The sequence below is a fragment of the Ammospiza nelsoni genome, chromosome 14 (assembly GCF_027579445.1).
Source record: "Ammospiza nelsoni isolate bAmmNel1 chromosome 14, bAmmNel1.pri, whole genome shotgun sequence".
NCBI lineage: Eukaryota > Metazoa > Chordata > Aves > Passeriformes > Passerellidae > Ammospiza > Ammospiza nelsoni.
In genome coordinates this window covers 15,535,345-15,551,853 of record NC_080646.1, presented here as the reverse complement: position 1 = coordinate 15,551,853, position 16,509 = coordinate 15,535,345, and the positions used below count along the sequence as shown (strand labels likewise).

The 16,509-nt window shown below is 38.8% G+C and overlaps 1 protein-coding gene across 3 annotated transcripts in view; it reads left to right on the top strand.

Moving 5' to 3' along the window:
* CIB2 (calcium and integrin binding family member 2) overlaps positions 1-16,509 on the top strand; it is a 36,615-nt gene that overhangs the window by 7,734 nt on the left and 12,372 nt on the right. For all 3 annotated transcript variants that reach the window (XR_009419428.1, XM_059482239.1, XM_059482238.1), the window contains exons 2-3: positions 7,203-7,237; positions 16,349-16,460. Coding sequence is in view for 2 of the 3 variants with exons in the window: in XM_059482238.1 (XP_059338221.1) it covers positions 7,203-7,237; positions 16,349-16,460 (147 nt within the window). In the remaining variant the exon portion in view is untranslated. The remainder of the gene's footprint in view (positions 1-7,202; positions 7,238-16,348; positions 16,461-16,509) is intronic.

The window sequence follows — 16,509 nt, the reverse complement described above, 5'->3', positions numbered from 1 at the left end:
TTTTTACTTCCTCACAGTTCCTATTGGTAGACTGTTCAAAACCTCACTCACCTCATGGTTAGCCTTATAATTTCCTTATTGAAATCTGTTTCTGGACATTGTATTGTCTGGTTGTCCCTTCTATTATTTCTGTCTTTTGTACAAATTGCTTTGAGCTTATAGCACCTAATATTGTTTCAGGTGGAAAATTTTTATAATTTAAAAAAATTCATTGTGTTTTATGTGCTTGTTCTATAAAATACGCTATGAGGTGAAAACGTGAGAAGTTTCTGTGCCTAAAGTATGGTAAAACCTGCACAAGTGTCTTTAGCTTTAGAGACTGAAGATTAAGCTGCAGAAAAAGCACCTGCTTGAAAAGCTGGCATACATAAATCTCAGGTCATTAGTGTGATATTAATGAAATAAAAGAAATCAAATAGTTTGATTTATCTAAAACTTTCTGAAAAGCCTATATATGCACCTTTTTTGCATGTAAATTGTCATATTGAAAAGCCAGTTGTCAGCAGAACTTTTGACTTTAATTAAAGAATTGTATATGTGGTCACCCACAGGATTGAAAACACCTCAGTGTTTTCAATGGACAATTTTTAAATGCTCTTCATTAAGTTTGGTAGCCAGCTGAAACTCTTTGTACAAGAGACCTGTGATAGAACTTGATAATACTAAACCAATCAGATTTGTTTGTTTTTTAAATTCAAGTAGGTAGAGGCAAAGTAAAGAAAATAAATTTTCAGCTTTCCAGGCTAACACCTTGTCCTAACACCTGCTATTAAGATCATATCACCTGTTATTATGAGTGTTCTTGTTGGCAGCTCTTTACATTTTCAGAAGATTGGTGAAATGTTTTGCAAATTAGGCTTTTGGTAGCACTGGGTTGCTCATGGTGATTCACATCATTTAAAATACTGGCCTTCTAAGAAAAGGAATTTTACTGGGCATTTATGATTCTTATGCCCTTTTTTAATACAGAAAATGTGAAATCTAACCAAGGTCTGGTGAGGGAGAAGGTAAGTATTGATAGGCAAGAAAGATGGGTTTCGTTGCAATAAAAGAACATTTGAAAATTAAGATTTTAAAAGCTGCCTACAGATTTTGGAGGTCAAGACTCATATTGAGAAAAGAAAATTAACTGAAATTTTAGGGTGTTTTGAGTGTGTACAGATGCTTGAAGCAATGGAAAATACAAGTATGCTGTAAAGCAACTTACTGATTCATTCAGAGCCATTTATTCACCTCAATGCACAGCATTTCTAACTGTAAAACAATTATATTGGGTAGGAAATGCAGAGAAACTGTACTTGGGTTGTGGACAAACTCCTGCACTGTTCAGTCAATCTCATTTCCTTTTCTGGGATTACTTGAATCAAGAGATCTGAATTCAGTACAACTTCAGTGATCCTTTTGTTTGTTTGTTTTATTTCCCTTCTAGAACCTAGAGATAATAAAGCATATTACTGGTTTTATTGCAAGCCATTTGTATTTGTTCATTAATGGTATTGTTTACTCTGCATTATTTAATGCAGTCTCAAAACAAACTGATGTTTACCCTGGCAGTCTTATAGGCAATACTGCAATACAATATAGTACAATGAAGTAATGACTTTCTTCTTTTACACAAGAATTTCTCTATTACAGAGCTCACTTTTTCCTTTTATCAAAATTGATGTAAAAGTGCAATTCAACTATATTTCATGAGCATTAATCTAAACCAGATTGAACAAGTTATGTTCTGTCAAGAAACACCATTTGTAAAGTAAAACAGGTTCATCAAGCTATCTTTTAAAAAGCCATCCAGACTTCATCCAGGGTCTTGGAAATTTAATCCTTTACAAGAATACAAGAAGTGCATTCATAGGTTCCCCAGAATCTTCTGTAAAAAGTATTTTTCATTTGATACAGTATTGCTGTTATTGTGCAAGTAAAAGTAGCATAAAGTTTTCTGTGAAAATATCTTTTGTCAGGTTCTTGTTTCATGTTACCATTTGGTGCATCTGTAGATTGAGCAAAATTACTTTTGTTGGCAGTTTGCTTTTTTTCAGTCCTTGCTAATGTCTGACTTGTTTTTACTGCCCTGTTGCCATATGAATATGTAAACAGGTTCTTACAGATGCAGATTTTTTCCTTCTGAAACTCAGTGGGTGTTTGGGTTGGTTTGAGTGTAATTGTGAATATATATGATGACAAGTAAGGATGAGCTGTGTGGTAAAATTTTCATTTGTGCTCTGATGCAAACAGCATTTTTAACTCATTGGCTCTGTTAACTCTTTATACACTAACAGTGATGAAAATACATAAATATGTGGCAGACTCAGTCTTGCACAACTCCAAGCCAGTCTTAGTCATGTGGAATGTAGAACAAAAGTATTGCATTTGTAAAACATTGCTAGAACAGAGTTAATAATAGATCTTACATAAGAGTTCATTTGCTCCTGTCTGGTACCAGATTCTTGATTGGTTGCTTCACAGGATGATATTTTGATGGTGTTTTGATTAAATGCTCTTACACACATTTTGTACTTTGGCACAGTACAAAATGTCATTTGCAATTTTAAAAATGAAACCTCTGAAGTCATTTGCTTTAACTATTACCCTTTAAGGTGCTGCAGCATCTAATTGCTAGCATTTTTTAAGAGCTGCTCTCTCAGGTAGCTATAGTTTACAGTATCTGCATTATCTTTGAAGCTGGGTTTTTTTAATTTGCAGTGATTTTATAAGACTGATTAATATTATTTTTGTATTTATAAAAGTTTCCAATTAAGGTGTTCCAGGATCAAAGTAAACCTGACCTTATGAAACTATACATATACAAAGCAGAATATATATGTATTTTCTTAGAAGAGAAATATGCATTTAATGACTTTCAGAAATACTGTTTCACAGCATATTTGTGTATGTCTATTCTTCCAGTCTGTTGTTCATTTCTCCAGTTTTTGTTCTGTAGAGGGATGTTTTGCATACTGCCATGAAGTTAGCTTTGTTCCAGAGCTGTACCTCATGCACAGTGCTTGTTTCTGGGAGTGCTGATTGGTAACCTCCCATTCACTGGGCTCTGTTGCCATTCACAAGCTGGGTGCTGCTCTCAGGAACTGGCATGGGCTGAGTGGAGCCACACCTCCTGGTGTGCTGGATGGACACTCTGCAGACAGTTCAGTAGCAGCATTGTCAGAGCATCTCTCTCTCCTTTTTTGCTTTGTTCAAATCACTGTAGAACTCAGTGCAAAGCAGAACCAACCAAGGAGTTTGCAGTCAAGTCCTGCAGATGACTGGACAAGGTGTTGGACCCCCATATTTCAGGCTGTTCTGTCATAAATCTGCATTCATCTGACATAGGAAATAAAAGAATAAAACTAACAGCATGTGCATGCTGCTCTGCTGTAAAAATTAAGTTTTAAGAGCAGAGACTGTTAACTGCACTTAACAAAAGACTGGATGTGGCACTTGGTGCCATGATCTAGTCAAGGTGTTAGAACATGGGTTGGACTCGATGAGCTTAAAGGTCTCTTCCAACCTAGAAATTCTGTGATATTCTGTGATATTCTGTGAACAAGCAATGCTGAGTGACTTGCAGAAAGTCCAATTACCAGCCATGAGCCAAGCTACCCATGGAACCTAAATGCACCAGCTGTCTGCCCCTTCTATCTGCAAAGTATTTTAAGAAGTAGTTAAGCCATCTAAATGCTAAATTTGAGAATCAAGTCCCATTATACAAGATCATGATCTCCTGGAAATCAATGGGAAATGTCTTTTCTGTTTGCTTAGTTTTATTCACATTGTTACAAGATGTTAATTAGATAATTGCAGATTTGTTTTAGTGGTATCTTACCTCCAAACAACCATCAGTGATCCCATGTTGGACTTGTAATTTAATGGATTATTAAGGGCATGAGGACAGACTGAGCAGGAGAGTTGATCTTGGAAAAGGTGCATGTTTGTTCTCAGGGGCTGCAATAAGTGAGCTGTCAAGGCAAAGCCTCTGTTCTCAAGAAGCTACAGCCCCTGAGGGCCTGTTAGCAGAAGTTTTTCAGGCCATTGTATAGCACTGGAAATAAAGGCAATAATTCCCAGGATCAATTCTTGCCATAATGCTGAACTGATAAGAATTATGAAAACTCTGGTAATATTTGTTTTGTATTCAGTTTCTGCTTTTCTAGCAGGACCAGACATCTTAGTGTCCAGACAGAACAGACAGGTTGCTTTTTATGCTCTTGGTAAACTCAAATACAATCCACAAAATAGCAAATGTGTTCTGTGATATCTCTGGCTTGCAGGAAAATCAAAGTTATCATGTGCATAAATGACAAATGCTTTCCAGAGCCAGCTTCACCTTTCCTTATGAGAGAGTGAATTTAACATGTTAATTTACTATTTCTTGTCCTTCATTATGTATTTTTCTGTATGAACGAAGTAGCCAAAGAAAATTGGATGATTCACCTCCGTGTTTCTTTGGCCAAAAGTCTTTAATTAAATTGGAATTAAATTGCTGAAGTTCCAGCAACTATAAAATGTAATTATGTTATTTAGACCTTTTTTCCATCATGATTTTAATCCAACTGAGGGCTGTGATTTCAAAAAAAAAAAAGGAAAATTAACTCAGTCCTGCACCCCTTTCCTACCATCAATAGATACTTGTTTCACCTTTGTCTCTTGTACCAGCACTGCCAACGCTACATTCTAAGTCACTAAAAGGAAATGATCCAAGCTGAAAGTGTGTCCATTATTGCTAGGTTCATTTACAAACACATTAGTTCCTTCCTTCAGAGTTCTCTGATGCAGTTATTCTGTTCATCAAGGTGAAGTCTGCATAAAGGAACAGGCAGAAATAAATGGTGGGGGAAGCAAGGGGGATGGCTGCACTTCCCTATCAGAGCTGTGGTTTTGCACTTGCCGTTTGACACCAGACAGGCTTTTTTATGGTAAACTGTTTCATAGCTGGTATCATCTGGCTGGATCAAGAGTTTAGGCCAGGTCACAGTGAGTTTGTAGTTTTAAGATCTCTCTTAAGAGTGAGACCATTCTTAAAATTTTTTTGGTAACCTTCATCCCTGACAATTCCATGCAATTGGCAGGTGTAATTGAAATAGAGCTGTCAGTAACAGCGGTCAGATAGATAGTTGCAACTGCTTCTGCTATAGAGGTTTTCAGTAGCAAAACCTCTGGGGATTTAGGTTACATTAGTAAAAAACTTGTTGATCAAAAACCAGGCAGGCAGCAGTGTTTATTGTCAGCATCATGATGAAACTCAGAATAAAATATAAAAAATGTGTGGACTGGCAGCAAAAATGGTTCATTATCTGACCTAGTTTGTCTTCCAATAGCGTTTTTGCAGGACTTTTGCAAGGTAAAGATAACTTTTCCTTTTAATCTTTGTCTCCATTTGTATATTGCTTTCCTGTCAGCTGTCTAGTTAAGTGGCTGCTGTTTTCCCCAGCCTGTATAATTACAGATGATTGCTGCTGAGGGCATTGCAGTTATTTGTGAGATTACACCTGCCCTTTCTTAGTAAATGAAGCACCTTTAAGTGACAGTTTGACTGAGTTGATTGTGTGGAATTAAGGAAGACTTGACCAGCTGGCTCCAATGTCACTTTGTGCAGTTGCAGACAATGTGACATCAGTGTCAGCAGCTCCCAAGGTGCTTCCTCCTGGGCTTTGTAGCTGCTCAATCCACTGAAGGAAGAGCTGCTGCTCTGGGCACTTTGCATGGAGGAGAGCGAGGCAGCTCAATAATTGATACCTGCAGGGCCGATCGCGTTCCTGGACACCCGAGACGGGCTGTTCGCTTCTGCCAGCAAGGGATCCTTTGCTTCTCCCCTCCTTGGAAGAAGCAGGCATTTAGCCCCAATGAGTCTCATCTTGAGAAAGAAATACTTTTTCACTGGTTGACTGAAGAGCAGGACTTGTAGAGACAAAGTACTTGTATGTACCCTTTAAGGATGACTTACCAAGTCTGATAGTGTTGTCTTGACACAAGCTGATTTTAAACGATGATATATTCTAAATATCTTTCCATTAAAGGGGGGCAATTACAAAGATCTGAATGGTTAGGCAAAGGCCCTGCCACATCACATGGGCCTGTGAGAGAGGTGGGTAATCAGGAAGAATTTTCTGTGTTGGTGGCTGCCCCCTATATATACACCCTCAGGAGCTGGCTTGAAGATCAAGTTACATATTCTCTGAATCGATGAATGATGTTCTCAACTGATTATCAAATATTTCATTACTACTAGTGTTACTAGTCTTGGATGCAGGGCAGAATTTCCATTAAATGCATACTAGATAAGAGTGGAGATTAAGGGATTGTTTTTGAATGGGATGGGACTGATTACTGTTTCCTCACAGCACCTGAAATTATATGGGCTTTTTTGTGACTGAAGTAGAAAGGCACGAAATGCAAACTCTGCCACTGCTCATATTCTGGTTCTTTGGTGAAGTGTTTGAATTCTAGTATAAAAGAAATGTTCATTAAGTTAATTAAGCCAATGTCAATTTAGTCACATCACAGAGCTATTTAGAAAGTAAGTGAATGTTTGTATGCTCTTCTCTCAAGTCCAGCAAGCTCTACTTTTGCATGTTAGTTATTTCTAGTTCTGTGATAGCACAGGGAGAGCTGAATGGTTTGCTGCTGTTTGGGGCAAGGGCTATCCATTTATCCATGCTCCTAAAAGAGAGGAGTTTGCAGCCTTCAGCAAAGTGACCACAGTGCAAACTGATTGTTAGGAAAAAGGGTTAATAACTAATAAATAACCACATAATTTTATTATTAAAATAAATAATTGTCTCCAGTTATCTCCAGCAGGGGGATACTTAAAGTAAGAAGACAGTTTTTGTCATCCACAACAGATTGTTGTTTGTAGTTTTCCATATTCTTTTAATTAATACTTTTGGCATATACCTTCTATTTTAGATTTAATTTTGTTTCTGGTCTGGTCATTCCACATTGGAGAAGTATCTCACAAACTGGTTTTTCCTCCTGAACTATCACATTATCAATATCTTTCTTTTTACTGATAGGCCTATCCTTGAAATATTTCTGCTATTTTATAGTGTATATTGCTTTCTGAATCAAATGTAGATGGCACCCAAATGACATCTTTAATGTTTCCCTGTCAGATCTGAGTTTCCTTCCAAAAGGTTGAGAAATAACTCTTTGCAGTTGTTTTCAATATTTCTGTAGCACAATGACATATTTTGTTTCTTTAACAGGACTGCACGTTCTTCACTCGGAAGGAAATCCTTCGGTAAGTAAACTCTTAAATTTCTCCTTTGTGAGCCATGTGGAAGGGGCTGAATCTTTTTATCTGACTTGTGAGGAAACCAGATAAAGCCTGTTATTCTGCAGGAATTAATTGTAAAGAATAGAGTAGGATTGGATTTATGGTGCACTTATAATGTATAATTGTCATAAGGTGGTGATTAGCTTAAAGTGTATCATAGACTATTTTAGGTTGAGCCAGTGACTTGTATGAAAGGGATTTGCTGCTTTTCTGCTCTGTGATACCAGTGAGGACACATCCTGCAGTCAGTGTAGAATCCAGAGGTGTTTCTACATTTATGAAGTGAAGTTTTAATGAGCAGGAATAAAATGGGTTATAACTCCGTGGTTGATTAGCACTTACTGATTTAGCATCTCCCTGTCTCAGTGAAGGGGCAGCCAGGTACTGCTGGGCACTCATTTACCCTGCTCACAGGATGCTCACAGGCTGATATGGAGGAAATGCAGGGTGAGTCCTCTTGAGGCTGAACTGAATTTCTTGTGCAGCTGCAACTTCAGTGAGATGATCCAACAAGGAGCAACCTTACAAAAAGATAAAAAAAGAAAGCCCTGTCTGTCTCACCATCCATTTGCATGGCTGTTAATGACTGTTGTGTAGGTGGGGATGAAGGAATGAATGTGGCACCTTCAATTTAGGTTGCTATAAACTGATGTAAACCAGCGTGAGACTGCAATTAGGTGAAATGGGCTAAGTGTTTTTATCTGTCCCTACAGGGAAAGTAGCCCATCAAAACCCCAAACAACAGTAAATCGCTTTTCTGCTGGTTTAATAAGCTGAATCAGCTCTCTGAAGGATCAGATGAGTGCCAAAGCTGGCATGAGAGCCACAGTAGGCAAATGCAACTGAGAATGAAGAGAGCATTTCCCTACCAGTAAGCTGTCAGATTGACTTGCATACTGACTTTAGAGTGCAAGGCTTTGGTGTCAACAGCAGCTCAAGTCAACATAAATACAGGCTGTGGTCAGAGGGGTTGAAGACACATTTTTTGATTAGTAATCTGAGTGTGAATAATGTGCAAATTATTAGAAAAATAGAAAAATGTAAATTAATAAGTGAAGAAAAGTTTAACACAAAATGCTGAAAATGAATGTAGGAAAAAATATAAGGTAAGACTGCAGCAGAGGCAAGTGTGTCTGGTGAAAGAGAAAAATAGAAACCATAGCTCACTATTGGTGTTTGATAGCTGTTTATCACCAGAAAACCTAAATACACTCCTAGGTCTTGGTTAAAGTTGGTTAATTTTTGGAAGTGTTGATCAGAGCTATGAGCATTCAGTCATGGGCCCAGGGCAAGAACATATTAAAGAATGTTGGTTATTGTAGACACATTTATGTTATCACTGACTCAAAACATTATCTAAAATATTAATAGGACAGCTGACAAATTTTTAGAGCTTTTACTGGTTGCTTTGGTGGTGTTAGGGCTTTGAAAGCATCCCCCAGTTTTCTTATGGAGAATGTGGAAATTCAGACCAATGTGTGTAGCTTCAAGACACAACTTTTCTGCATGGAGAGATGCCAGAACACACTGGTAGACAATCAATCTGTAAGTGCCTAGAACTTAATACATGCTCAGAGGCAGCCACTGTGGATTTGTAAAAAGCAAATCTTTCTGTGAGTATCTGCTTTTGTAAGTCAGAGAAAAGGAGAAGTTGCAATGTGTCTTTCTTTTGGTAAAGAATTCTACATATTCCAGTTTGTAGTTGGTCTTTTCTACTTGTGTAAGTGCACTGAACTCTTGGTCAAAATACTCCTGAACATAGAAAATTGGTGAGAATGGTAAGAAACATTGAGGTGAAGTGAGTTGCAGATGCTATGAAGATTGAGATGAGCTTTTTCAACAGTACTGAGTGTGTTAAAGGAATTACTGGAGTCAAAGTGAGCAAAAGAAAATTCACACACTCAAGTCCTAAGAACTGAGAAAAAAATTGGAAGTGCAGAATGGAGTGTATCAAAATAATGGGCTGGGGGGTTAGTGATCTGAGCAAAGTGAGCAGCATTTTAACAACACCAGCCCCACAATACTCTTGCAAAAAAGAGAAATGCATTTCTAAAATGCATTAGCCTCAGCAGTGTTTATAAAATGGAGAATTCCAGTTAGCAGTACTGTGACCTCAGTAGGAATAGACTGTCCAGTTTTGGGCATCACAATTTAAAAAAGATTTGTTATCCTGGAAAACATCCTGTAGAGAGGAACAGGAATAAAAAGAAAAAAATTATGTGAAGAAAAGTAGGAAAAACCACTGTAGTTACAGCAATGAATCTGTATAATGTGCCTCTCTTGTGATTGTAAATGGGAACAAATGGTTGAGTTGTCTCTCATAAGGCATTATTTCTCTTAGTCACTTTTACAAATCTGATTTTCTGGCAGACAAGCTTTCACTCTATCAATAATGCTTAACTGTTCATCAGCCCATCTGTTTCTGCTTCCCCCTGTAGACTGGCACAGTTTGGCACCCAAACAAGCACTCAGATGCAGGTGGTTTTGGATGTCTGTCCTAGCCAAAAAGCACAAAAGTTGTCAATTCAAATTGGATTACCTGAGAGTGACTTAACCTAGTTAGACTGCCAGGGGAACATGGCACTAAATGACCAAGCTGGGCACCATTTGGGATATCAGCAAACCTTTGAAACTTTTGGTAGAAGAAAAATAGTTCTTCTGTTGCCTTCTCTGCCTGTTTCATGGTACGTTCTTGATGGGTGAAACGGGAGGTGACAGGACCCTACTAGCCAATCCAGCTGAATGTTGGATTTTAAATCTGCAATCTGCTAGAGAATTAAGCAGTGGCTCCTTCAAGTGTCTGGAAATCTTCCTTATAAGGGAGCAAATGCAGCAAACTGCTTGGGAGGCAGCTTGCTGTGGAGCAAGTTGCTACACAAAGGAGGGCGGAGTTAGAAAACAACTCCTGTTTTTCTTTTAAAGAGTTTGAAATTTTGTATGTAGAAAGGGGAATTGCCCTATTGTCAGCTTTGGAGGAAAAAGCATCAGCCAAAAGAATGAAATTAGTAGCTCTATAGCCTTAGGAATCTTCCTGAGTTATAGGCAAGAAACTATACACACAAAGAACATATATCCTGAGGCTACTGTTGATCTTCTTGATAATTACGTTACCATTCTTGTTGTTAAAAATGTTTCTGAATCCTCTATGAATGAAAAAGAAAAAAAAAAGGATTTTAGGCAGCCGCTGTATTTCCGTGCCTGTACTTTTCCTGTATTATGTTTAAGCCAGATTGAGAGGAGAGAATCCCTGTCAGTGTTGATCTGCATGGAGTCAGATATGTTCCAGTTCTAGGCTCCCCAGTACAGCTGCTCCAGCATCTGGCAAAGGGCCATTGAGATGGATAGGGAACTGAGGACTCTCCTATGAGGAAAGGCTGAGAGAGCTGAGATCTGGAGGCTGCAAAGGAGACAGAGGCCCATGGCAGGAAAAGGGGCACTGGCTACAGACAGAAACACAGGAGGTTCTGCCTGAACACAGGAAAGCACTGTGAGGGTGACCAAGCACTGGAACAGGCTGCCCAGCCAAGGTTTGGAATCTCCAGCCTTGCAGATACTCAAAAGCCCTCTGAGTGTGGCAGCCTGCTCCAGCTGCCCTTGCTGGGCAGGAGGTTGCACCAATTCATCTCAGGAGTTGCTGGCAATCTCAGTCACTCTGTGATTCTTGGAATCACCAGCAGAAAGATGCCTGTGAGCAGGGGTTTGAGTGCCAATTCAACGAAGGAAAAACATTATGAAGTGTTCTTATCTATACTCACTATGCATCATGTAGGTCTGGGAACAGTAGGGTACATATATTGGAAGTCAGAGTTTTCATAACTATAACTAGATTTAGAATAAATGTATTATAGATTGTCTGCCAAAAACATTTCTCACAATTTCTTTGTAATTTTACTGTAGATTACTTGGGAGGATATTTTTGTAGTATTCTCTTAAATGAATTTGTGCTGCTTCATTTTGCATTGCAAAAACGAATAAATACTTGCTAACTTAAAACTAGCAGAAGACTCATCTATCCCCTTTTTCTCATCTTATTATGCTGCCTTTTTATAAATTATTTCAGTGCCCAGTTATTGTATTTTATTGATACAATGAAAATAACTTCAACTGGAAATCATAAAAGGGCAAAGGCATATCAGTAACAGAATTCCTGCAACTTTCAACTCTTTCTGCTTGTGTTTCTCACTGTCCTTTGTTCTTTACCTGTTTGTCAAACTGTGGCAATTCAGTGAATTGTGGTTTCAGTTTCTGACTGAATTTCCTTGTATCATGTTTCCTGTCATTTTGGTTTCAGCTTCACATGGTAGACCACGTTCTCTAATAGACTGTTCTAACCTCTTGCATTCTTTGGAAGCAATAATTCACTGAGGAATTGGTGCAGCACAGGGATTTATGCCTCCATTACCATGTGTAATATTTAACATTTATTGTTGCAAAAACAGTTTGTGCAAGTATGGCATAAATCTGAGACCCTCCAAGTGCTATATCAGTTACCACAGAGGCCCCAGATTAAAGAACCTCCTTCTTTTTGAGCTGTAGCAACTTTTTCTCCCTGTGTGGCAGACCTGTAGGTTTTGGTCTGTCTAGCTCTGTTCCCCAGCTGTCCATTAAAGGACTGCAGGACAAGAGAGCATGTGCAGTTCACTGATTTGCATCAGTACAGGCTACAGCCTCTGCAGCAAGGGCTGTAAATCAGTTCCCATCAGTGCATTCTGTCCTGCATTCTGTGCAGTCTCATCTTCAGTGCTGCTGCTTCTTTTACTTCCAGCCGTCTCAGGTGCTTGGAAGGGCTGATTGATGAGACCTGCCTCTTTCCAGGGCTTTATGTTGACTTGTCAATTCTCCTGCTGGTCTCTGGAGTGGTGAATTCTCTGTGTATTACACAAAGTCCTTCTCCAGCTGTTCCATTCAGCTCTAATAGCTGGACAGGAGCCTATAGCTGTGATTGTGGTGAATAACCAAAAGTACAACTGAACAGCAGCTGTGCACTTGTGGTCTTGCTGCAGGCACACGTTGTTCCATCCTGTACAAGTGTACAGTCAGGTCATGCCATGGCTCCTGGGAACCCATGGTGGGACATCAGCACTCACTGCCTGCTTTCATTGCTCTAGTTAAGCCATTTGCTATTTTTTTTCTGACAGTGCAGAACAATGCCGAGCAATCTAGAATTTACTCCTTGAGATGGTATTGAGTGCAATGCACAAGTTTTTGAATGCATCCCTTTTACTCAGGAATAAATAGGATATATATTGCTGAATAAAAATGTTTCCCCCTTACAGCGTAAATCAGGTGAGTGTTGCTGTGGGACCCAAACCAGGAAGATGTTTATTCATTTCTAAAGGCCACTTTAAAGTCTGTCCTTATTTCTAATCAATGAGCCATTGCAAGCTTTTATCCTTTGTCTTCAGCACTCCTTCAGTGCAGAGTTCCTGTTAAAAGGACAGCTCAGCCAGCTGTAATGTGTTGTCACTACATTTAATGCTGGAGATGAATGTACACCAGGCCAAGGAAGGGCTGCTCTGTGTTTTAACACACCCACTGGTGACCTTGGCTACAGTCTGACTCCCTTCCAAATTCAATAGTGAATTTAAATGGTTGCTGCAGGGTGTAAGCTTAGAAATCTCTTTTTTTCAATCTATTCAGGTAGAGCAGGAGGCTCTGTTGTAAGAGACATCCCAAACTATATCCAGCAAATTCCCACAGCATCATCCTTGCTGACTCTAGGATGCTTCACCCTTAAGAAGTGGGAACAGACTCTGACCTACCTTTTGCCATGTAAAAGACCCAAAGTAGTAAAATGAAAGTTATCATCAATCAAAAGTAGGCTGTGGGGACAAAACTGTGTTGTGGGCTTTTTTCTGAACACAGCACTTTCATTGGTTGATGGGCAGCTGATTTTAAAACTACTGCTGTCTACAGGGGTAAGTCTTGTTCTGCCTTTATTGATTAATTTAATAGAAAAATTAACCTCCCATTTTCTTCTGCTGCTGTCACAACTGCTTCAGTAACCTCAAGGAACTAACTGTGAAAATGTCTTTATTTTCAAACGCATCAGTTTCCTGAACCTCACTGCACATTCTTAAATGTTAGTGCTTATACAAGAGACATGAGTAGCTGGTGGGCTTCAAATTTCTGCAAGGGCAGATCAGCAGTCTGGGTTTAGACTGGATTAAAATGATAGAGAATCACAGCCTTAATCCTTGAATGTTGTACATGAAGCATAAATATATACCAGTACCTGTGGGGAAAGAGCATCATCAGTTAATGAAATTTACTATTAAATTTATCACCACATTCCCTCCCACTCTCATTTGTGGCAGGGAAGACACTGCAAATTTTTCATTTCCTACTTCCATGCAATGTTGATAAGGAATCCTGCTGACAAAGACAGCACAGCCAGGAACAGGAAAATGTTTCTGCATGCATGCAGAAGAAACTTTTAAAGGAAATACAGCTGTAGTAGTTATTGCTGCAAAGACAGTGAGGCTGGTCTTGGGCTTCTGAATATACATGATGGTCTTTGTATGAAAATGGCAGCTTTTCCAAGTCTGTGTGTTCAGACAGCACTGCAAACTTTCCATTGCCTCCCTGACAAGACATAAATGTTTCTGTGTCTAGGACAGATAAAGGTTTGAGGTTGTTTTCAGACATGCTTTTTGTGAAGGGCATGCTGAGTAAAAGGACAAAAAGCATTTCCTTTAGGTCACAACTGCTCTGATGTGTTCAGGTCACCTGAAAAACCTTCTGCTTCTCCAAAACAGGAGAAATATCAGAGCCTTTACCAGAGCTTTGTTTCTTCTCTATTTGTAGTTAGGAATTAATGTTATTGGAAGATGTGAGATAACAGTCAGTAATGAGAGCAGCATTTGGGAAGTCATTACTGATTTGTCATAATGTACCACACTACAAGGTGTAGTGAACTACTGCATACAGGCAGGAGGATTATGGGTGTAAATAACCCTGATGTCTACTGAGCTTTACATCATGTTACAGAGTAATTGACCAGACATGTATTGCTTCCTTGCCAAAAAGTATTCTCCCAATGCCACATAAGTTATTCAACTGAACAGGAGTTTTGGTGGACCTTCAGCAAAAAGGACTGCCTTCCTTATGACAGGTGGTTTTCGTAAGATGCTGAAGCAGGTCTGTTATTTTTTCTACAAAATCCAGTATTTGATACTGGCCATCCAGTTGATTATAAAACAGGACATAGTGTCCCTGAAGAACCTTCCAGCATCAAGATCTTACAGAAGTAAAAGGTGTTACTGTCTTTTGTGGTTGTTCTATTGGTTGGGGTTCTTTGTTCATTATTTTAAAGGATCATGGAGTAAGTGCAATATACTATATGTTTGGTATAGGGAAATCTTATGGCCCTTTTCATGGTCTTAAATGCTAATCATGCCATGTGATAAGGCTATGACAAATAGAGTTGCTGAATCCTTGCAGATAAAAGCATGTGGAAGATGTGTTTTATTGCTGTAATTTAGTTTGCAGGAGTTAGATCAGAGCCACTTCCTACAGACTCATTTGGATGCTTTAGTGTGAAATCCACTCAGATAGAAAGCTATTACATCCACAGATCTTTGACTGATTTGGTGAATTAACAGCAGAGTTAGCTGGGAGGAAAACAGGACATGAGAGCTACCCTCAAATCTGCAGTTAGTTACCTGCATGGTTCTGTGTCCAGCACCTGCCTTCCAGACATTTCTGTCAGTCTGAAGTTGTGAGCAGTAGCCTTCTTTCAGCTGCCAAAAGGTATGGCTGAACTTCAGTATAAATAGATTGCAATTTCTGTGGACAGGATAGTGAATTCTGTCAGCAAGATGCGGCAGGTTTACTTTGCATTGATATTGTATGTTTTAAAGAGACAAGTCTAATATTAGATAAAGTAAAGAAGGAAATCTTGACAGTTAAAATAAGCAGGAATCATCAGCTCCTGATTTTCTGAATGTTGTCCATAACGGTCAAGTTTTGCCAATAAGGAGTGCTTAATTTTCTTCAAGAGTAGAACAACATTTCAGTATTCTAGCTTTTAAAAAAGTAGGTAACTCGTAGATGGACATTGGACTTGAAAGTTTTGTTTTCTTTTAAGTTTTCAAGTGCTTTTAAGTTGTTTTTTCTGTTGTATTTAGAAGCATCTTTTTAGCTGCTGTTTACAATAGAGAAACCAATTGCTAGAGAGGGAAATGGCTATTGCATCTTGAATTACACAGTATTTACGAAATGTCAGGGTGAGCTGTGGTAAGCAGCTGAAATGTGCTGAGATAGTGGATATCCAATTTCTGGTAAGGCACAAGGTATTGCTGTGCAGGATAAGGACATCAGTTTCCTACAATGTAGAAAAAATATGTTTCATTTTATGTGTTCTTTGTGGCACATCATAATAATGAGAAAACAGATGCCTGTAGATTATTTTACCCTAGTTTTTGAGTTTATTTACACACAGGAACCTGAAGTAGTTCAGTTGGGTACGGATCTGCTGCAGGTAAAGCTGGAGAAATTAAGGGGTTGCTGAGGCATTTCTTCCTGTATTACTGTTTTGTTTATATTCTGCTGTTAAAACACAGTAATCTCTAGATGTAATTGTTAGTATGCCTAGTGAGCAAGCAGGATTTTTTGTTAAAAGGAAAGTCACAAGATATAGCTTTATAATGTATACAAGTAGTACATATGCCCTACTGAGAGATCAGAATACACTGTGTTAGTACATAGGACATGACAAAGGGGCACTTGCTGTCCTAAGCAGTTTATGAATTAGGTGTAAGACTTAACTTCCACATATAATAAGAATTACATTTTGCAGTACATGCCTTGGTTCAGCCTTCTGTGCACATACCTGGCAGTGCATAAATGTTACATACACACAGTGTGAAACTCTGCTCAGTTACAGAAACATGTGGCTGCTGAATGCTGCATCAAAGCTCTCTTTCTTTCAGAAAGATGGCAATTTGGTGGGCTCAGACTTGTGCACTAAAACTAATGATTAGAGCTGCAAGACAAATTTGTAGGTGATTACTGTCTGAATGGAATTGTTTATTTAAAATTGATTATTGGCTGTTTGTTTCTGCTTGTTTACAGGTTGCACGGCCGATACTATGAAATGGCACCAAACGTTGTGCCCATGGACTATACAAAGGACCCAGATGTTAAACTACCTATGCAGCTTATAATAAACATGCCTGAGCTGAAGGTATCGCTTTTGACTGCTTGCAAACTGTGTCTTAACTTCTCTAGCTCAT